General features: G+C 39.0%; 1 protein-coding gene across 1 annotated transcript; it reads left to right on the forward strand.

Moving 5' to 3' along the window:
• Positions 1 to 9,753: 9,753 nt before the first annotated feature.
• LOC123002919 (rRNA 2'-O-methyltransferase fibrillarin-like) lies at positions 9,754 to 10,652 on the forward strand. Its single transcript, XM_044393661.2, has 2 exons — positions 9,754 to 10,112; positions 10,359 to 10,652. Exons 1-2 carry the CDS (start codon positions 10,095 to 10,097, stop codon positions 10,650 to 10,652), a joined length of 312 nt encoding a protein of 103 aa, XP_044249596.1. The 5' UTR covers positions 9,754 to 10,094.
• Positions 10,653 to 24,632: the final 13,980 nt, after the last annotated feature.

Here is a 24,632-nt window from a genome sequence, read left to right on the forward strand (position 1 = left end):
GAAAGAAGCTGATGAATTTAATGACGTAATACAAATCCGATATCTAGTAGAAAAACTTAAAAGAGAAATCAACGGAATTACATTAGCAAAACGCAGTAAGAGAGGTTTATTCAATATTATAGGATCAGTATATAAATACCTATTCGGAACATTAGACCAAGATGATAAAGATGAGATGGAAGAAAAAATTAATAATTTAGTAGATACTAGTGTTCAGAACACAGATCTAAATATGGTTATCGATGTCATAAATAATGGAATTGAAGTAATTAATAAATTAAAGGCAGACGGAGAAAGGGAACAACAAGCCAGCGTTTTAATATTTAATTTACAACACTTTACAGAATACGTGGAAGATATCGAATTAGGGATGCAACTGACAAGATTAGGTTTATTCAATCCAAAATTATTAAAACATGATTATTTAAAAAATGTGAACCCTGAGAAATTGTTGAAAATCAAAACTTCCACTTGGCTTAAAACAGACACAAATGAAATTTTGATCATTTCCCATATTCCTTCAGAGGTAGTTAAATCGCCCGTTTTTGAAATTATTCCATATCCCGATGAAAACAATAATATTTTAACAGAAAATATATTCGACAAATATTTCTTATACGAAAATAAAGTATTTAACAAAGAAACAGGAAAAATTGTATTTGACGAATGTATAAATGGAATAATTAAACAAGAAAATACTGAATGCAAGTATACCAAAACATAAAAATTTCCAAATTAATTATGTTGAACCAAATATTTTATTGACATGGAATATTCCTAAAACATTATTAAATCAAAATTGCATTAATAAAGAAATTTCTATAGTTGGAAGTAACCTCGTTAAAATCCTTAATTGTTCAGTACAATTAGATGAATTCACCCTTTCAAATACAATGTTAGATTACACACAGAGCGTTTACGTAAATAACAATGTGACAAAATTAGAACCATTATCTTATATTCAAACGAAAGAAATAATAGAATCACACACAAAATATTATAATGTATTCCAAATAATCACTTTAACAACATTTGTAATCATTATTATAAGCATTTTATTGTACTTATTGTATAAATTTAAGAGCATACCAAGAAAACTTATTGTAAAATATGTAAAACCAAAGGTAGATACACAAAAGAGTACAGAAATTGTAAATGATCTACCAAGGCAAATTAACATAGAAGAAAATGTAATGTTATACCCAACACTATCCACCTGAGGACAGGCCAAATTCAAAGAATGGGGGAGTGACATATCCATAGTTCCACATAACTTTATGCACATGTCCATACGCCCACACACTTACACACACATACACCATCCCAGAATTCACCCTTCAGATAACCTTAGTTCGCCACCAGCTAATATCTAATTGCAAATGCACCCAGGCTTTAGACTAAACATCCAGAACGAATCAAATTACGTTATCAGTTCGTTCCCACACTTTCGGACCCTCAATGGAAAATTACCATGAGAAAGAATCCCCAAAAGATTTAGACTAAACAATTGGATTGAGTCGCCGGTGCATTATCAATCAACAATCCAAAGGGCAATTTTAAAACTCACTCAATTAAAGCTAACTCCACTCATAGAAAGCTCTAAAGCTCAGAACCGAGGTATGATCATCAAAGAAGTTTAAGTTAAGAAGCGAGTTCAGTTTGAGACTTGTCTAAAGACAGTCGGTGTTCTTCCAAATAAAAAAATATTGTAACCAGTTTAAAATTAAAATTAAATAAAGTTTTTTTTTATATTAAACTTATGGTGCAAACATTTTATTATATATATATATATATATATATGGTTGATAAAGGAACCGTGTTCCGACAAACTTACCCCTTTACTGGTCCTGGGCGATGAGATCTCGACGCGTTGGATCCTGGGCTTTTTGAAAAAATTAGAAACATATATATAGTGACATATCCATAGTTCCACATAACTTTATGCACATGTCCATACGCCCACACACTTACACACACATACACCATCCCAGAATTCACCCTTCAGATAACCTTAGTTCGCCACCAGCTAATATCTAATTGCAAATGCACCCAGGCTTTAGACTAAACATCCAGAACGAATCAAATTACGTTATCAGTTCGTTCCCACACTTTCGGACCCTCAATGGAAAATTACCATGAGAAAGAATCCCCAAAAGATTTAGACTAAACAATCGGATTGAGTCGCCGGTGCATTATCAATCAACAATCCAAAGGGCAATTTTAAAACTCACTCAATTAAAGCTAACTCCACTCATAGAAAGCTCTAAAGCTCAGAACCGAGGTATGATCATCAAAGAAGTTTAAGTTAAGAAGCGAGTTCAGTTTGAGACTTGTCTAAAGACAGTCGGTGTTCTTCCAAATAAAAAAATATTGTAACCAGTTTAAAATTAAATTAAATAAAGTTTTTTTTTTTTATATTAAACTTATGGTGCAAACATTTTATTGGCGCAGTCGGTAGGATCTTGAAGTCATTTTAAAAGTCATCGGTACTGATCAACTAAAGGATATTACTATACGACTAGTTTGTCCTGATCAGCGAAAAATCCGTGAATATACAAAACGACAAATATCGAGATCCGCTAAAGAATCTATGTGTAATTTTCGCACGCAGAAACTAAAATAAAAATCCAATTCGGTCAATACGCGCTTGAAATTTAAAAAGTGTCAATATTGAAAACAAAATATAAAAAATTAAACATGGCAAATCCACCAGTGCTACCGCAGTTGTCTGAGCTGCATCTGAATCAGCTTATCGGACAAATCAAAGAGCTACCTTATTTCGACGGCAACCCATCGGAATTAAGTCGCTATATTGCCAGAGTAGAGTACTTACTGCAACTTTACCCTACTCAAGATGTTCGCCAAAACCACATCATCTATGGAGCCATTGAGAGGACCATCGTCGATTCCGCGCAAGCAGTCATCGAGGAAGAAAAGTCAAACACATGGGGAACAGCAAAAGTGGCCCTAATTAAAGCTTTCAAGGATCACAGGCCATACGAGGACATCATACAGCACGTTCGTGACACCCCATACCAAGGAAGCATCAGTAAGTTCGTAAACGAACTAAAATCCAGATCATCAAACGTACACAATAAGTTAGAATTAGAATCAGATCCAACAGACAAGCTAATTTACACAAGTTCCTTGAAAAAAACAATTAGGGATTGTATCGAAAGAAAACTTCCTGATAGATTGTATACTTCCTTGTCCAAAAAAGATATAACAACAGTTGCCAATCTAAAAGAAGCAGCAATGATTCTAGGTCACTGGGACGCAGACCCTTTTGATAATTATAAACCCAGGCGCAACGATAGTCGAAGGAATTCGGGAAATACACATCAAAATTATTATTATCAAAGGAACAATTCCCACTCCTATAGTTATCCAAGAAATAATAATAATAATTCAAATTCAACAACTTCTCAAAGTTCAACAAATAGAAATCAAATTCCCCCCCAAAATCAGGGAAATTATCAAGAGTGTAGGAGGAACTTAGATCAAGGTAGGGCCCAAAACCCCTTAAATTTCCAAGCATCAACTTCCAATAATTCTCCGAATACACCTGTTAAAAGACAAAGAGAGAGTGACAGTGCACAGAATAGAATGGACGTAAATTTTCAGCAAACTGCCTCGGATACAGAAAGTGTTGCCCATATGTCAGAGTAATGATTAAAGGAAAACTTCTTAGAGCTATGATAGATACAGGGTCATCTATCAATATAATGACGCAGAATTTTGGAAATAATGAGGAACAAGATGAAAAATTAAAAGTATTCACAATAAATGGGTCAATGGAACTAAATAAAAGTATTACATTGGATCCATGTAAAATCTGTCCAGTTAAACAAAAATTTTATTTACATAAATTTTCTGAAAATTATGACATTTTAATAGGTAGAGATTATTTGAAAGAAAGTAAAGCAAAAATAAATTACGAAGAAGAAACAGTGAAGTTAGGAGATACATTACTTTATATAAAATATGGTGAGAATGATGTAGGAAAGGACAAGACCGCAGTAAAATGCCTTAGTCCACCATCGGTTAAAAAGGAGATTGAAGAGGATAAGACCGCATTAGAATGCCTTAATCCGCCCTTATCAAAGGACCAATCATTTAATTTTGCCATTAATAATGAATTAAAAGAATGCAATGAATACAGATTAGAACATTTGAATGAGGAAGAAAAAGAAAATTTAAAGAAGGTTTTATTTGAATACAATGACATACAGTACAAGGAAGGTGAGAATTTGACTTTTACAAGTACTATTAAACATTCAATACAAACAAAACATGAAGACCCAGTATATAGGAAGCCATATAAATACCCTCAAACCTTTGATGAAGAAGTTAACAAACAAATAAATGAAATGATTGAACAGGGAATAATTCGTAAATCAAAATCTCCCTATTGTTCACCCATTTGGATAGTTCCAAAAAAGAGCGATGCATCAGGCAAAATGAAGTTTAGATTAGTAGTGGATTACAGAAATTTAAATGAGATCACTATCAATGATAAATTTCCGATACCCAGAATGGATGAAATATTAGACAAATTGGGAATATTTCAATATTTCACTACCATTGATTTAGCTAAAGGATTCCATCAAATTCAAATGGAACCAGAATCAATAGCTAAAACAGCATTCTCAACAAAACACGGTCATTACGAATACACACGAATGCCATTTGGTCTTAAAAACGCCCCCGCCACTTTCCAAAGATGTATGAACAATTTATTAGAAGATTTAATCTATACAGATTGTTTGGTATATCTAGATGATATTATAATTTTTTCCACTTCATTGGAAGAACACATTTTATCATTGAAAAAGGTATTTCAAAAATTACGTGATGCAAATTTAAAATTACAACTAGACAAATGTGAATTCATGAAAAAGGAAACAGAATTTTTAGGTCACGTAGTAACTACTACAGGTATTAAACCAAATCCACAAAAGATAAGTGCCATTATAAATTTTCCAATACCAAAATCTCCAAAAGAAATTAAATCATTTCTAGGATTGTGTGGATTTTATCGAAAATTCATACCAGACTTTGCACATATCGTAAAGCCAATGACAGTGAAATTAAAGAAAGGCGCCACCATCAATACTAAAGACAAACCTTACATAGAAGCATTTGAAAAAATGAAAGTTTTAATTACTTCAGACCCAATTTTAATTTATCCTGACTTTAATAAACCATTTTCTCTAACAACAGACGCAAGTAATATTGCTATAGGAGCAGTACTGTCACAAAATCACAAACCAATCTGTTATGCTAGCAGAACTCTTAACGAGCACGAAATAAATTACGCGACTATTGAAAAGGAACTTTTAGCAATCGTATGGGCTACCAAATATTTTAGATCATATTTATTCGGTAGGTCATTTGAAATATTAAGCGACCATAAACCCTTAGTTTGGCTAAATAATATAAAAGAACCAAATATGAAACTACAACGGTGGAAAATAAAATTAAACGAATTTGATTATCAGATTAAATATTTGCCAGGTAAAGAAAATTATGTTGCCGACGCTTTATCCAGGACCAAAATAGAAGAAAATATGTTTACAGATGATATTGAGGAAAATGTATTAGAAGAGACAGCCAGTAGTGTAAACGCAACAGCACACAGTGCGCAAGAAGATAACCAGAATTATATTTCTATAACCGAGAGACCATTTAATTATTTTTCCCGACAAATTGAAGTAATTAAAGGAGATGAAGACAAAACAGAAGTAACGCATTATTTCCACAAATTAAAAATTCAAATTATTTATAAAGAAATGACGGAAACTTTAGCAAAAGAGATAATTAAAGAATACCTATGTACCAAGAAGAGCGCAATATATTTCCATAACGATTCAGATTTTCTTATATTCCAAAAAGCTTATGTGGAAATTATAAATGCAAGTCATTTGACGAAATTAGTAAGATGTACGGCAAGACTCGAAGACATACTGACATACGCAGACTTTAAAGAAAAAATATTGAAACGACACAAAGACCTCTTACATCCAGGAATCGAAAAAACTACTAAATGGTTTAGAGAAAAATATTACTTCCCTGATTATCAAAAATTAATTCAGAATATAATAAATGAATGTGAAATTTGCAACATTGCTAAAACGGAACATAGAAATACCAAATTGACATTCGAACTTACACCAGAAATTCAAAATATAAGAGAGAAATTTGTCATGGATTTTTATATGGTGGGTAACCAACAATTTTTATCATGTATCGACGTTTATTCAAAATTTGCTACTTTAGTAGAAGTCACAAGTAGGGATTGGTTAGAAGCTAAAAGAGCTATCATGAAAGTATTTAACGAAATGGGAAAACCACAAGAAATCAAAGCAGATAAGGATTCAGCATTTATGTGTGTAGCTTTACACAATTGGTTAAACTCAGAAGGAGTACAAATTCAAGTAACAACAAGTAAAAACGGTATATCGGACGTAGAAAGATTTCATAAAATGGTAAATGAGAAGCTGAGAATCATAGGAAGTGAACCGGATATTGAAAACAGGTATACCAAATTTGAATTAATTCTGTATATTTATAATCATAAAACAAAACATAATGCTACAAATCAAATACCAGCCAACATATTTATGTATGCAGGAACCCCTGATTACGATACACAAGAAAAGAAAATAAATAGAATTGAAAAGCTTAATGAAAAACGTCATGATTACGAAATAGACACAAAATATAGACAAGCACCTTTAGTAAAGTCCAAAACTACAAATCCATTTAAAAAGACAGGAACCTTGAGAAAAATTGACGAAAAACACTTTGAGGAAACAAATAGGGGAAGAAAGATTATTCATTATAAATCGAAATTTAAAAAGAAAAAGAAAATTAATAAAAGTAAATACGATGATAATTCCAGGCAAGCAGAAGAAAATGAACGGACCCAACAACAACAACTTAATGAAAACAATGACCTTCTCCATAATACTAACAACTTTAATTCAACTAACAATCGGGCAGAGCATTGAAATAAATCCCATTAAGTCCCAAAATGGATATCTTGTATTTAAAACAGGATCAATAGATATCCCGATTAATTATGAATACCATTACCTAAGTGTAAACATAACAAAAACTGAACAAACTTTTGAAAGTCTTTTGAAAGAAGCTGCTGAATTTAATGACGTAATACAAATCCGATATCTAGTAGAAAAACTTAAAAGAGAAATTAACGGAATTACATTAGCAAAACGCAGTAAGAGAGGTTTATTCAACATTGTAGGATCAGTATATAAATACCTATTCGGAACATTAGACCAAGATGATATTATAATGTATTCCAAATAATCACTTTAACAACTTTTGTAATCATTATTATAAGCATTTTATTGTACTTATTGTATAAATTTAAGAGCATACCAAGAAAACTTATTGTAAAATATGTAAAACCAAAGGAAGATACACAAAAGAGTACAGAAATTGTAAATGATCTACCAAGGCAAATTAACATAGAAGAAAATGTAATGTTATACCCAACACTATCCACCTGAGGACAGGCCAAATTCAAAGAATGGGGGAGTGACATATCCATAGTTCCACATAACTTTATGCACATGTCCATACGCCCACACACTTACACACACATACACCATCCCAGAATTCACCCTTCAGATAACCTTAGTTCGCCACCAGCTAATATCTAATTGCAAATGCACCCAGGCTTTAGACTAAACATCCAGAACGAATCAAATTACGTTATCAGTTCGTTCCCACACTTTCGGACCCTCAATGGAAAATTACCATGAGAAAGAATCCCCAAAAGATTTAGACTAAACAATCGGATTGACTCGCCGGTGCATTATCAATCAACAATCCAAAGGGCAATTTTAAAACTCACTCAATTAAAGCTAACTCCACTCATAGAAAGCTCTAAAGCTCAGAACCGAGGTATGATCATCAAAGAAGTTTAAGTTAAGAAGCGAGTTCAGTTTGAGACTTGTCTAAAGACAGTCGGTGTTCTTCCAAATAAAAAAATATTGTAACCAGTTTAAAATTAAATTAAATAAAGTTTTTTTTTTTTATATTAAACTTATGGTGCAAACATTTTATTATATATATACGTGCAAACACTATCGTTGAAACACACAACAAAAAAAAAGTCTCGTTCTTAAACACAATCACTTATTGTATATATATATATATATATAAATGTAGGTATGTATGTTTATGTAGATATGTCGGTATATCCCACGGCGGCACACGTCTCTTCCGATGAGTTGGGTTGCGGGCAGCGGCGTCTCCGATGTCTTGCTCACTTCACTTTGTATCGCTGTTGTTGCACTTGCATTCATAAATGCCTGAGTTCACAATTTGTTTTTTTTTTATTTTTGTTTCGGTGCACTATTGTTTGCAATTAATGCATTTATTGTTTTGGCTTCTTTGCACTGTTTATTGTTTTATTGTTTGCTTTAATTAGACTCGGCATATCGCCTGTTCGAGGGCGTGCTTCTGGTCCCGGCGACCGTGTACAGATCGCTTGTACATCTTGACTACCTTCAGGATGGCCACGAAAACAAATATACCGATGACGATTTTTAGATTATGGTTCACATCCTGAATGTCGTCCTTGTGATCGATTATTTTGACGGTGTTGATCACATTGGCCGTACTGTGGTCCGCTCTGGAATTGGTTCCACCCATGGTGAATTCTTTGCTGGTTGATGGATCGCAAATAGATGCTGGTCCTTAGAAGCTATGCTGTAGCAAGACTTCACTTATTGAAATCGTGGGCAGAAAGATTTCTCCCAGGATATGTCTGCGGGGATCAAAAACAAAACTCCCTTCAAATGATGGTTGTGGTTCATAAATGGCGAGCAGGACTTCCTTCGAGGACGCTGATTTATTCAGTCACTGACAGGACTTCCTTCGGGATATGTTTTGCTGGCTTTTATTGACTTCTTCCAAGGAGAGTTGTGGTGCATCGACGGGCACAGGAGTATCTTCAGGATTCCTGGTCTGGGCTGTCGTCATTGGCGACTTCTGGAATATAGTGTAGTGAACTCTGTCTACCTTCTCTATCCGGCTACGGTCTTTTATACCAGTATAGAGCTTTTTCTCGGCTCCCGTGATATTTGGGTTATTTAGGTGTTCCCACCTATGATTTCCCCTACATGCAGCGTCAACGCCCGACTGATGCACTTTGCCTGCTGCCGGTGTATGGTTACCAGTAGGTCGATCGCGGTCGTTGTTCTGACCGTATGCCATGCAAAAGATCGTCAAGTTGCACATTCCTTTGCTTGTTTTCGGTGAGTCAATCTGTCGATTGCCCCTCTCCCTTTGCCTTGAGATTAGTTGTGGTTTTTCTAAGTGCATTGTTCTCCATCAAATAAATTGAAGGAGAGGGCGTACGTAACAGGCTCGAAGTGATCGATACGGACACGCATGGAATGACTTCGCAAAAGGAATCTTCGTACGACCAGAGAATTGGTTTTTTTTTTTTCTCTGTATAAAACGCCCTTAAACGTGTGGCTTCGACCCACTCCTGCACCAAGAGTCTCATGTTCATCCGACTGCTCTAACCGGGCTATTATCAAACTATTAATTTGTATTTATTTGGTTGGTTTTTTTTTTATGGGGACTATTGTGCATAGAGGTTATCTGAAAAAACTTTCCGTCGCTGGACAGAAACATGCATACATACATATAAATTAAAGATACCGCAAATACCAGAGCTGATGGACTATAGGCGTAGTGGCAACTTATGCTTAGAAAAGCCTCATTTATCGAAATAAAATGGTGGCAGGCCTGGACACCGACCCATGTCACATTTTGTCGGCCTGTGTTATTATTTATTTTATCTATTATTTTTTCCGCAAGTGTAACTTTTAAAAAATATCATCAAACCCATTCAAACCTATTGTCCGAGTCCTGTCCAGACACTTGATACTTTACTCGTTTGCCATTCGCAGAAGAATGATTTCACCTCCACACCCAACAACACCTTTAACCGAAACAATCAGTCAAACAATAGCGGAGGGGGAAGTGGCCGACGGTCACCCTTTCGACGGGTTCGCACCGAGGATGTGCTGGTGGACTCCCGGGTCCAGGACATGTCCTTCGAGGCTAAGGTGAGTGCCGCAATGGATTTGAGTCGCGCATGTGGGTGTGTGTGTGTTTTGGGGGCGGGCTAGAGAACAGGCTAGGATGGGGGTGGGGTTTCCTGGGACGCCGAAAAGAGGCGGACACACAAATTAGCGAGATGCGCCGCGTAGAAAACTCAAATCAGTTGTGGCACTTTCCGGATCCATTTCGAACATGCATTTCAAATCTTTGCTAATTTGTGGTTCGCGCTCTTTGGCGTTTCTCTCTTTCAGGACAACGGCTTCAAGAAGCACAACAACGGACGCGGCGGCAGGGGAGGCTCTGGATTCTCTGGACGTCCGGATCGCAGCACTTGGGAGACCAACAAAAACGACGGCGAGGGCGGCGGTGATGGAGGCGGCTTCAAGAAGATTGGCGATCGCAAGAGCTTCGGAGGCTTTGACAACAACCAGCGAGGAGGCCGAGGCGGCGGTGGTCGTGGAGGTGGCGGCCGTGGAGGCGGTGGTGGCTTCGGCGGTCGTGGAGGTGGCGGCCGCGGAGGCGGTGGTGGCTTCGGCTCGAAGTGATCGATACGGACACGCATGGAATGACTTCGCAAAAGGAATCTTCGTACGACCAGAGAATTGGTTTTTTTTTTTTTTTTCTCTGTATAAAACGCCCTTAAACGTGTGGCTTCGACCCACTCCTGCACCAAGAGTCTCATGTTCATCCGACTGCTCTAACCGGGCTATTATCAAACTATTAATTTGTATTTATTTGGTTGGTTTTTTTTTTTATGGGGACTATTGTGCATAGAGGTTATCTGAAAAAACTTTCCGTCGCTGGACAGAAACATGCATACATATACATACATACCTGAAAAAAAAGCAAAAGTTACAACAAAAATTAATACCTGTAAAAAGAAAATATGCGCTGTAGTCAGCAAAGACAAGGAAAAGACAAAAATATATCGTATTGCCGTGTACGAGCATAAGGTGCTGTGGCCAAGCAAAATTTCCCACCTCTGCGATTGGATTACCATCGCAGTGTCGCTCGAGGTTTTGCCTACTATATTTCCCCCCCCCCCCCCCAGAGATCACAAATGCTTTTATTTATATTTTTATTATTTATTATTTCTCAATTTTTTTTTTTCCTTTTTTTTTTGTTTGTTATAATTTACAAAATTACCAGCAGGTCCCTTCTGGCCTGCAAAGCCCGCTCCGGACTGGTCCTCGCCAACTTCAGGATTGCCTTGTGCAACCAAACCAGCAGCTCCATCTCTTGGGTCTGTCGCTTAAGCAATGTTGACCGGGCTTGCTCAAGGTCCTGTTGTTGTCCCTGTAGTAATCCTTTGAGGCGCTCCTCATAGTTGAGCCGCTGACGGATCAAACTTTTACAGCGCCCAATTTTCTGCTTATTCCTTCGGGTCGGCTCCACCCATCAAGCGATATAGAGGTCTTTGGCATGGAATACGCCAACACTCTTCCCACCGACATTTCCCAGCTAGTATAACGCCTTGCCCTTACGCTGGAGTACAACACAGCGAATTCGATTCGGGCCAAGTTTGGCATTGTATCCCTCAGCTTTGTTACTCTGCCGGTAGTTTTTTTGATAGACAACTTGTCCAACGGAAAATTCCACCGGTTTGCTACGGGTGTTATAGGCCTTTTCTGCTCGTTCATGGGTCCTGTTTAGCCCCTGGCTCACTTTTTGTCGGATCAGATCCATTTTATCCGGTAGGCTTATCTCTGGATCTCCAGTCTGGATTCCACCCAGCTTCCTTAAGATTGGGTTTGCAGTGCCGTGTGTCACCATTTGTGTCCCAAACATGGCATAGTAGGGTTCCATGCCTATTGATTCGTGTCGGCCACTCCTAAGGGTACATTCTATTCGGCTTAACTGGGTATCCCAATTTCGCTGATCCGATGCAATCGTTGCTCGCAAAATTTGGAGCACCGATCGGTTTACCCTCACCGCTGCATTCGCTTGCGGGGAGTAGAGCCCTGTTCTCACGTGTCGAATACCGTAGCGAGTCATTAGCTCGGTAAACATTTGAGACACAAATTGTTTTCCATTGTCAGAGTGTATGTACTCGGGTACTCCGTATTGATGGAAAATTCGGGTTTCGAGGAATTTGACTACCTCTGACGCCACTGCATGTCTCATAGGCTGCAGCCAGACAAATTTGGAGAAATGGTCGAGGCATACAAAAATCACTGAGTTCCCAGTTTTGGTTCTTGGATACGGCCCCATAAAGTCGATAAACAACCTTTGACCGGCTCGTTCCGTGACCCTTTGTTCTCCCATGGGTGGTCGGGTATTTTTGTTGGTGGTCTTGCTGATCTTACAGACCTCGCACTCTTTCACTACCTTTTGCACATCTACCGCCATCCCTGGCCAGTAGTAAAACTGTCTTAACTTGGCTAAGGATTTGTGCAAACCCCCATGCCCTGCGGTCATGGCATGATGTGCTCTCCAGACTAAATCAGATCGCAGCTCGGCGGGTACCCAAAGCTTCCATGCTCGAGTTTCATCGACGGCATCGCCCGAGCTGAACCCTATCCGCTTGTATACAAAGCCGTCCGTTGTTTGTACGTCTGGGCCTTTTAACACACTTTGGTCCACTGCCTGCACTAATTTCACGTATTCCGGGGATTGGAAAGCCGTCGAGTCCAGGTTAATCTGTATGTCTTGTTCTTCCGCTTTTGCTTTCTGTAGCTCGTCCATATGCACTCGTGAGAGAGCATCTGGTACTACGTTAAGTGCTCCTTTCCGATGCTCGATGGTAAAGTCGAATGCTTGCAGCTTCAGACTCCATCGTGCTAATCTGCCGGATAGATCCTTTTGACCCATCAGCCATTTTAGACTAGCATGATCGGTGATCACTTTGAACGGCATTCCTTCTACGTAAGCGCGGAATTTGGTGATGCTGAGAAGGGCGGCATAGCCTTGTTCAGTTTGGCTGACATGTAGGCGATTGGATGTTCGCCGCCTGAGTCATCAGTCTGAAACAAAACTCCTCCTACTCCAGTCGTTGATGCATCGCACTGAATGGTGAAGGGTTTCTTAAAGTCAGGGGTGACAAGTACAGGTGCTGATGCCATGTTCGCTTTTAGCTCTTCAAATGCCTTAATTGCCTCTTCGGACAATTCAAATTTCTTAACGCGGTCTTTCTTCAAACAATCATGAAGAGGTGCCGCTGTTTGGGCATAGTTTTGAATAAACCTCCTGTACCAGCCAGTCATTCCCAAAAACCTCCGCATCTGTTTGGGAGAGCTTGGTTGAGGAAATTCCTGGATTGACTGGATTTTTGAATCGTCCGTTCGTATGCACCCCCCTCCTACTACATAGCCTAGATATCGAGCTTGGCTATAGCAAAACTTACTTTTGTCGACATTTATTGTCAGTTTTGCACGCTGCAAGCAGTCACTGACCTGTCTCAACATATCCAGGTGTTTTTCAAAAGTAGGTGAACAAACCAGTAGGTCGTCGAGGTACACGAATACATTCTCGCGAAGCGACGCCGGTATTACTTTATCCATTAGTCGGCACATTCTTTGCGCTGCATTGCACAGGCCGAAAGGCATGACTGTAAATTGATATAGTGGTCTGCCGGGTACTGTAAACGCGGTCTTCTCTCTACTTTTTGTTTCCAAGGGTATTTGCCAAAAAGCGTCTTTTAAATCGATTGCGGAAATATAGTATGTTTCCTGTAAACGACTTAACAGACCCTCGATGTGTGGCAATGGGTATGCATCTTTGATAGTCCGGGAATTGACTTTGCGAGCGTCGAGGCAAAGGCGATTTTTCTGGCCTTTCTGGACTAGAGTCACTGGTGAACTCCAGCTGCTGTTGCTCTCTTCGATCACACCTAGACCAAGCATGCGATCTAGCTCGGCATACACCAGCTTTTGCTTAGCTGGGGAAATCGGATAATGCCGCTGCTTGATCGGCAGGTCCTCGTCGGTTACTTCTATTACATGCTGCTCCAAGCTGGTCTTTCCTAAACCTTTATCCAGACATGATGGGTATGTCTCAATTACTCGCCTCAGCTTACTGTGTTGTTCTGGAGATAGCTGATGAGGCATGTAAGCGGTTTCAGCCTTAGGAGGGTCGTTCATATCCAAGTCTCCAGTCATTAAGTCGTATTCCGGTGGTGCTTCGATGGCTACAAACTCGGTTCCCCCCTTACCCAGAAATGTTAGGCCAAACGTATCCCAGAAGTTGATTCCGAAATAAAAACGTTGTGTCAGACCTGGTACTATCAGAAATTCCAGATCCTTAGTCTCGCCTTCCCGTTCCACGGGTAAGGTTATTGCTCCGACTACTCGAGTTTCGCCGCCACTAGCTGTGCGCACACATTCTTCGCTAAGCTTCCTTATGGGCCGCGTCCGGTTCCTTAAGAAGGCTTCCGCTCCTCTGCCAATGCAATTTGCACTAGCGCCTGTATCCAGTAGCGCTAGTATTTCTTCTCCGTCGACTTTAGTCTTGGCAAAGAAACGGTTATCGTTTCGTATGCTTACTACCGTGTCTACTACTTTTTGCTTAAGCTTGCGATATTCTGCTCTGGTGTCATATAGCTTGTGCATCTTTCGTATGTCCCGGGTGGTGTTGTCCGTATCTTCTGAGCCGTGGAAGATACACTGTCTCGCCAGATCATACTCCCTCTCTCGTTGTTCTAGGCTCTTGTGGGGAGAGATTTGTCTGGGCGTGGTTGTCTCTACGGGAAGGTGACTGCTTTGGTCCGCCCGGCTGTCCCGGTCTGGCCTGACGGACTCCGCGGAAAAGCCGCGGGACTGGTGTCTCCTACCTTCTCACACACTCTACAAGTGGCGTCATGGAATCTAGTAAGGCAGGGATCTTCTTTTGGATGCTTTCTATAAAAATCCGCAGATCTGCCGCATTTATAGCAGACCAATTCGTGGAGTGGTCCTTGGCATCCCTGTCCGTTTCCTAGTCCCGATCGGTTGTCTCTTCGCTTCCGGTTAAATTCTTCCACAGTCACCGCGTCTGGAAAATCCTGCGGCGTTTGGGAATCCTCGAGCTCACTAACCGGCCTGCTTCGCGCGGCCCTGCCGTTACTCCGTAACCAGCGGTCCACTCTAAGTCCTTCCTTCTTCAGATCCGCTAGAGACCTAATTGGGGATGTCAGCAACAAGCTTCCCATCTGGGCATTTAGATTATCCTTGATGAGCTCAACGAATTTGGATAGTCGCTAAAAGATTCGTTTTGTCCTTGTCGCCGTTCCATCAACTCCTTGATCTTCATGAGGTCACTCCCGGATGAAAAAAAAGCGCGTTTCATTTCCGTTGTTAGCGAATAGTAGTCAAAGTCTAAATCGTCCGCTCGATCCTCCATCAATTGCCAATACCATTTGCTGGCGGCTCCTACCAGTAGGCTATGGAATTCGCGGAAGACTTGGCTCGGCTCTATCCGATAAAGCACTTGTAGCCGTTCAACGCGGAACAAGAAACTTTCAACAGTCATACCGCGGCTGTTTCCGTCAAACTTCAAATTCCATTTGTCTAGCCGAACGCCTTTTGATGCCTGGTATCCGGGGCTCTGGTCGTATTCGGGGTGTCGTGGGTAACTTGTGTCCGGGCCGTAATTTCGGGATTGGTGGTGTTGGGAGTTGTCGGGGCGCCGGTGATCTCGAAGCCGATGTCTCTGGCTGTTGAGAGTGGCCTGGGATATCGGTTCGAGAGGCGGCGTCTCTTGGAAACACAAAAAGCTGTCAGATGGTTGTGCCGGAAACTGATTCGGTGGTGGTAATACCGGCTGCTCCACCCTCATGGATTGAGAGGAACGCAGTTCCACTACTTGCGCCTTTAATGCTTCTATCTGCGCTTGCATGGCGGCCTGTGTTTCATTGTTCTGTTTAATCACGGATCGCATTATCTGCTCTCTTCTCTCGGCAGCTTCTAAACTGCTTGTCGGGTTGAGCTCATATTGCGGGAGCATACTTGAGCGTCCCTTTAGCTGACCCAGGGGCAAATTTTCTCCCCCTACAGCTCCTTCGGTATCGTTGAGTTGATCCATGTTGTCTTCAATGGATCTACTTTCTTCTTGCTCTTCCCGCTCGCGGGCCATACTTATGTTGTCTCTGTCGAGAGAACTGTTCCTTCGCGGCGTGGCGTCGGCACTTGCACTCCTGGGTGCTAGATTTGCTCCTCTGGTTGTTGAACGGGTAATTCTTCCCGTTGTCGATTGGAAAAGCACTTTCTTCTTTGTCCCTTTCATTTGGGCCAAAGATTCGTTTTTCTTGTTTCACTTGTGAGTTCACTTGTGTCTTTCACACTTTACACTTGTCTATGTTCAACTAACTGTTCACACGCGCTATCAGCCTAGTACGGCTGACTAAGGGTTGCGAATAAAAATCAAAGATAAGGGGTGCGATGAGGGGTGCTGTTTTGCGTTTACTAAGTATCTCTTTGGTGAAGAATCCGTCCGATATTTAAGCCCCACAAAAAAACAAATATCCCTAACTAGAGGTATTAGCAGCTTCTACACAACTGGGTTTCACTGAACTAACAGCTCTTCTCCCCTTCTAGTCACCTTTAACGTTCACTATGGAAACTAGCTGTGCCTAGAAGAAAAGTCTGTCCGAAATCAGGTTATTTGACCGATCATTCTCGGGCTTTACAACCTGCTGCTATCTGACCGATCATTCTCGGGATCCACAGCAGTTTTCCTATTTCTCTGGACTCGAGCCTATCAAACGACCGGACCATCTAGCCCAGTACGTCGTGTAGCGTCGGCCAGAGAAACTAAAATACGTCCCCCGCCCAAATATGTCAAAGGATGCCGTAAAGACTCGAGCCTATCAAACGACCAAACTCTTGGCCTAGTACGTCGTGTAGCGTCGGCTTTACGTTTCCTGTCAGTTCCCCCACCCACCTTTTCTGTCCTGGATCGACAATCGCACAATAGATCCGCACCGCAATGGCTAAATGCGTTACCGTAACGTCTGCGCTCCTGCTCTTTCTGGACTCGAGCCTATCAAACGACCGGGCTTTGCCTAGTACGTCGTGTAGCGTCGGCCAGAAAGCACATCTAAATTGTATTTACGTTAATTTAAAAAAAAAGAAAGGTCAGTCGGCACATAGTTATATAGTATTATAAAAGGAAACCTCCTATTTACTTTAAAGAATTTTTCTTAGTAACTTTACCCATAATAAAACAAAGGATATCTATGATTTTAAAAAGGAAACCATGTATAAAGTCACCCCCTATTCTGAGACAAGTTCCTGACTGATCAAATCTGACTGTCGCAGAAGTTGTGGACTTTAACTTTACAATAAATAATAAAAATTGTAGCTAGGACATTGTAGGACATTGTTATTAAATTACTTAACTCCCTTGCTCTAGATATAGTCAAGTCATTTCTGGCATTTAAAAATGGAAGCTATGCCATCCCTAGGTTCGCCATTCCAAATACTAGATGTATCTAGGTGGTTGACCCTAATTCCTTAAAGAATATGAAATCCTTCCGTTGGGCGCCAATTCTGTTACGTGGGCATATTAGTGCCCCAGTCCTGAGAAGGACTTGGGCCGAGGGAAAGTCATCCGATGTTCAGGCACCAATTTTGCCGGCATAAGCTCGCCGGATGGGGTGGGTTCTTGGTAAGACTTTTTCCTCTCCAACATAACGAGAATAAATATTGAGATGCCTGAAAAATAGTAAGAGTCGTAAAGTCCGTCGGTCATCAGTCTACATTGCCCCACAAGCTTAGCTTTCGCTTGATCGTAACACGATCGGGCAATGTTTCGGCCATATTCCCTCCCCTTCACACGTTCGTGTGCCAAATGGATCGTCGCGGGCCGCGCAATACGATCCCCTATTGTCAAGGTTGTTCGTCAAAAGTTATGTCATTATTCTTCACCTACTCCACTTATCGCGTCAGCACCCCCTTTTTGAAAACTTAGCACTTCATGATTTTAAGTACTTTTTCACATTATAATTGTATTGAATGAAATATTGGCTAGTGCCATTTATGAGTAATATTATTATTAAGATTACATATGAATTTAATTCTAATTGACCAACAAAGTTTGTTAGCGGAGAGTATCGAATTTACCACCCGTACAAGGTGCACACGTCAGAAAATTGCTGACTATTCACGACTACAAACGCCGCTCTGAGGCTCTTGTTTTTGTTCATGCAAACACAAGGCTGATACTCGCCGCTGAAAAGTCAATTTTTTATTATATTATATAAATTACAACCAAAAGGGTATACTGATTGATGTAAACTATTGTAATGCCTTGAGGAGGCCTAAAGTGGAATTTTTACTTTCAGATAGTCAAACAAAGGCACGAATATATATATATATATGGTTGATAAAGGAACCGTGTTCCGACAAACTTACCCCTTTACTGGTCCTGGGCGATGAGATCTCGACGCGTTGGATCCTGGGCTTTTTGAAGAAATTAGAAACATATATACGTGCAAACACTATCGTTGAAACACACAACAAAAAAAAAGTCTCGTTCTTAAACACACACTTATTGTATATATATATATATATGTAGGTATGTATGTTTATGTAGATATGTCGGTATATCCCACGGCGGCACACGTCTTCTCCGATGAGTTGGGTTGCGGGCAGCGGCGTCTCCGATGTCTTGCTCACTTCACTTCGTATCGCTGTTGTTGCACTTGCATTCATAAATGCCTGAGTTCACAATTTGTTTTTTTTTATTTTTGTTTCGGTGCACTATTGTTTGCAATTAATGCATTTATTGTTTTGGCTTCTTTGAACTGTTTATTGTTTTATTGTTTGCTTTAATTAGACTCGGCATATCGCCTGTTCGAGGGCGTGCTTCTGGTCCCGGCGACCTTGTACAGATCGCTTGTACATCTTGACTACCTTCAGGATGGCCACGAAAACAAATATACCGATGACGATTTTTAGATTATGGTTCACATCCTGAATGTCGTCCTTGTGATCGATTATTTTGACGGTGTTGATCACATTGGCCGTACTGTGGTCCGCTCTGGAATTGGTTCCACCCATGGTGAATTCTTTGCTGGTTGATGGATCGCAAATAGATGCTGGTCCTTAGAAGCTATGCTGTAGCAAGACTTCACTTATTGAAATCGTGGGCAGAAAGATTTCTCCCAGGATATGTCTGCGGGCATCAAAAACAAAACTCCCTTCAAATGATGGTTGTGGTTCATAAATGGCGAGCAGGACTTCCTTCGAGGACGCTGATTTATTCAGTCACTGACAGGACTTCCTTCGGGATATGTTTTGCTGGCTTTTATTGACTTCTTCCAAGGAGAGTTGTGGTGCATCGACGGGCACAGGAGTATCTTCAGGATTCCTGGTCTGGGCTGTCGTCATTGGCGACTTCTGGAATATAGTGTAGTGTAAGCACTATATCAGAGATCAGAGTGAACTCTGTCTACCTTCTCTATCCGGCTACGGTCTTTTATACCAGTATAGAGCTTTTTCTCGGCTCCCGTGATATTTGGGTTATTTAGGTGTTCCCACCTATGATTTCCCCTACATGCAGCGTCAACGCCCGACTGATGCACTTTGCCTGCTGCCGGTGTATGGTTACCAGTAGGTCGATTGCGGTCGTTGTTCTGACCGTATGCCATGCAAAAGATCGTCAAGTTGCACATTCCTTTGCTTGTTTTCGGTGAGTCAATCTCTCGATTGCCCCTCTCCCTTTGCCTTGAGATTAGTTGTGGTTTTTCTAAGTGCATTATTCTCCATCAAATAAATTGAAGGAGAGGGCGTACGTAACACACCTTGGTATGTTCGGAACGACAACATTCACAGAGATCTTGGCATTCTGCCCGTAAAAGACGAAATATCAAAACAAAAAGCGACCTACCTCACCAAGCTAACTTCTCATCCAAACCAACTCGCCAGGGGGCTACTTAGGGTCTCATACCGGACCCGATTGCAACGAAATGACCTTCCAGCTCAGCAATAGTTATTAGAGCCCTTTAATCTCGCGTCAGTCATCATGACTGTTAGATAGTTTTTTTAATTTAAGATTTTATATACTTATTGTTTGTCTCAATTTAGAGAAGATCCAATAAATAAAATGCATACGTAAAAAAAAAAAAATAACAAAATGTTATTGTATGTGTGTGCCGACCGCTGGTTTAAAGTCCTGGAAATTTTATATGGTGTTAAACAGCTCGATATAAAAAACATTAGGTTTACCATTTTTGGGAAAATTCACTAGTTCAGCGGAAAAACAGCTATAAATGCCAAAATTTCGTAAGCCCATAACTTGCGAAATACTTAAGCTACATACTTGTGCTTTACCTTATAGAAAAGGTATTTTGAAGTACAACAAACGCCTTCCAAACACTTTGTATGTATGTGCCATAGTTAAAAGGTTATGCACAAAACAAAATTTGTTAAACTTTATTATACCCGTTACTCGTAGAGTTAGAGCTAAGATTTTCCACACATATTCTTGGGCCTCCTACTCAGCGCAAGTTTATTTCAGCCGAGCGCCACGCCCCCTCTAACGCCCACAATCGCCCACTAACGATTTTAAAAGGTGTCCTGCGCCCACATCTTTAAAGATTTACGAGAAGTATAAATGCAATTTTGTTGTGTATATTTATACCTATCGAAATGTAGAAGACATTTTTCAAATCGGACCATTCATTAAAAAGTTATACGCAATCCAAATATCTATATATATTTTTTTTTCCCTCGCACTCTCTTTAGCTGAGTTACGATTATAGTCGGAACACCAACCCGAGTACAGCGTACGCACTCCCTTTAGCTGAGTGCAGGTATTAAATAGTCGGGACACCAATCCGACTATAGCGTTCTCTCTTGTTTTTAGCTTTTTTTATGACGCTGAAATTGAAAGTGCTTATTAAGGGTGAAAAAAAGGCTGGAATAGTTTGCTATGGCGGGCCAATGAGAAAATTTTAGAAAGTGTATTTAATGACGAGTGTAATAATTTTTCGTCACAAATGTTGATATCAGAACATTTGTATGTTAAAGGTTCAATCGTCACTAGTTTTTTACCTCGTTAAGAAGTGTTTTATTTGATATTTTTCGATTTTTGGGGCATTTTGGTGTCTTTTTTTGTTATAATTTGTACCTCCTCGCGGCTCCTAATTATTTTAGTAATTTATGTGATTTTTTTTAGATTTTTTTGTTAATCCACTCTGGGTGAAATTTGCTACTGACCATTTTTTTGATAAAGGCAAATATTGATTTAGAAGACTAGCATGGTCGGTAGCCCGCAGCTTCGCCTGCGAAAATTAAAACTGAAAATGTAGCTTACCTTTATATTTGATACTAACAGGGTCGGTAGCCCGCAGCTTCGCCTGCGGAAATTAAAACTGAAAATTATGCATACCTTTATATTTGCTACTTATTTTAAATTTAAAAATTCGTTATTTTTAGCCTATAGGCAAGAAAAAATTTTATCATAACTTTTTTCTTATTTTCCGCAAAAACAACAGTATATTGTCCTATGCAGGCTACTTAAAATATATAAAAAAAACTTGCGAAAAATTTCTAATATTCTTATTGCTTGCGTAAGTTATCAGCAGCACAGAACAGAAACAAATTAATTTTTCGACACAAATCCTTACACGAATTTTCTTTACAACATTAGTACTTTGTCCAAAACATATTGTTTAAATATAGAATGTCATACTGGATTAAGCATGTAATTAAATTTCAAATCGATTAGCGTGTAAATCGAGAAAATAACATTGCTTAAACATACCTCGTTCTCTAAAAGATTTTTTTTGAAAATATGCTGTATTTCCTTGATTGATTCTATGACACCTATAAGATATCATTGACCAATTTAAAAAAAAGGTAAGCATTGAGTTAAAATAATAAATAATGACTAAATCCCGATTTATATGAACCAATATTGAAAAAGAACCGAGATATTCCCCTTTGTAATAAGCGTTTATATGGCAGCTATAAGATATAGTTAACCGATTTAAATAATTTTTTTTTTTCAAAAATCAAGTTAAATTAAAAAAAAATTTGGGAAACTTAGAATTCTGTAAGTAATTTTTTTGTATTTGTTTTCTTAGAAAAACAATTTTTTTTTCTTAAAAATTTCCTACAACAAAAAATTTTTTACTTCGATATTTTTTTATATACTTAATTGCCTATAACAATACCTCATCGAAAGATAATCGCTAGAGGGCTCCGCTGATTTAAGGCATACTTTTGGCTTTTTCGCCCCACTGTGCAACAGTATATTGTCATATGCAAACTACTTAAGAAATGTAAAAAAAATGAAAAAAAGTTCTGTCTGTCTGTCTGTCTGTCTGTCCGTATGAACGCTGAGATCTCGGAAACTATAAAAGCTAGAAGATTGACATTTTGCATGCAGATTCTAGGAGTTTCTACGCAGCGCAAGTTTGTTTCAAAAGGGTGCCACGCCCTCTCTAACGCCCACAATCGCTTATATACGATTTTAAAAATTTCAAAAAAAACGACCAGGGCTGGATGCATACAATAAATATCGAATATTCAAGAATTATCGAATTTTATTTGACTTATTTCGACAATTATCCAATAAGTTTTAAACTTAATTTATGTTTTTCTTGCAAAATTACAAAAAGAATATATTTCTCCCTGTTACATACTTTTGCACGAATACAATATACCCTTTTACTCTACGAGTAACGGGTATAAATACCGCAGGACTTTTTTGACAATAAATAGAATGTTTTTATACCCGTTACTCGTAGAGTAAAAGGGTATATTGTATTCGTTCAAAAGTATGTAACAGCTTGAAGGAAGCGTTTCCGACTTCCAAAAAGTATATATATTCTTGATCAGGCGCACTAGCCGAGTCGATCTAGCCATGTCCGTCTATCGGTCCGCCACGCCCCCTCTAACGCCCATAATCTTCCACTAACGATTTTAAAATGTGTCTGGCGTCCACACCTTTAAAGATTTCCGAGATGCAATTTTGTTGTGTATATTTATATCTATCGAAATGCAGAAGACATTTTTGAAATCGGACCATTCATTAAAAAGGTATGCGCAATCAAAACTTATTATATCCATCTCCCTCGCACTACATTTAGCTGATTGACTGGTATTAGATAGTCGGGACACCAACCCGACTATAGCTTTCTCTCTTGTTTCTATTATTTTTTTGATTATTCCTATGGGAACCTATAGATATCATGGTCCGATCTGGCTCGTTCCGACATATATACTACCTGCAATAAAGGGAAGACTTTTCGGAAAGTTTAATCGCAATAGCTTGAAAACTGAGAGACTAGTTCGCATAGAAACGGACAGACGGACATGGCTAGATGGACTTGGCTATTGATGCTGATCAGGAATATATATACTTTATGTTGTCAGAAACGTTTCCTTCACTGCGTTGCAAACTTTTGACTGAAATTATAATACCCTCTACAAGGGTAAAAAAATGTTTTACAATCAACAAAACATTTTTAACAAAGGGAAGAATTTAAAATTGATAAATATTTAACGGCTACTATGATATTTTTCTGAAAAGTAAATTGAAATACCAGTATTTTTCTCTTGCAATTGCGGAAGCTTAGAAATGCCCACAGATTGTTTTCCGCACAAACGATTTTTTACTTTTTTCGCATCCATTCCAGTCCATACAATTTAGGACTACTGTGATATTTTTCATCAAATACTAGGTTTTTTTCTTTTGCAAACGCGGAGGGTCAAACGTGGCTTTTAAGATATAGTTTCTTTTGCAATATTGTTTAGAATTATCCATAGAATACGCCCCCCTACAATTTGATGACCTCTGAATCTACCCACCCTAATATTTATAGATATATTAGATTGGTTAGATTTGTATGGGCCAAACAAAGTGATAAATCGTAGGAGGGGACGCAATCCAGGAAGAATTCTAAGCAATATTGCAAAATAAACTATATCTTAAAATCCACGTTTGACCCTCCGCATTTGCAAAAGAAAAAACCCCAGTATTTGATGAAAAATATCACAGTAGCCCTAAATTTTATCAAATAAAAACACCTCTTAACGAGGTAAAAAACTAGTGACGATCGCACCTTCAACGTACAAAAGATCTGATATCAACTTTTGTGACGAAAAATGATTTTAGATGCGACTAAATAAGTACGCTACCTAAAATTTACTCGTTCGGCCCGCTTTAGCAAATATTTAATATCTACACGAAAGTTTTCTGTTGTAGCGTGCCGAATGAATAAATTTTAGGTAGCGTACTTATTTAGTCGCATCTAAAATCATTTTTCGTCACAAAAGTTGATATCAGAACTTTTGTACGTTGAAGGTGCTATCGTCACTAGTTTTTTACCTCGTTAAGAGGTGTTTTTATTTGATATCAGAAGTTTTTGTTTGTTTACTTTTGCTCTCATAGGTGCTAATATAAACATTTAAATTTAAATTGGTCATAAATCATAATTTTTAAACTATTGTATTTTAACGAATTAATTTAAAAAGGCGTTGAAGTATTTCAAAATACCTTTTAAACGAGGTATAGCACATGTCTGTACCTTTAGTGGTGTAAAACTTACAAACAAACCAAATGTAGCTATTTTTAGCTTTTTCCCGCTAAAGGAGCGGCTT

This window comes from Drosophila takahashii, chromosome 2L, assembly GCF_030179915.1.
Source record: "Drosophila takahashii strain IR98-3 E-12201 chromosome 2L, DtakHiC1v2, whole genome shotgun sequence".
Lineage (NCBI taxonomy): Eukaryota > Metazoa > Arthropoda > Insecta > Diptera > Drosophilidae > Drosophila > Drosophila takahashii.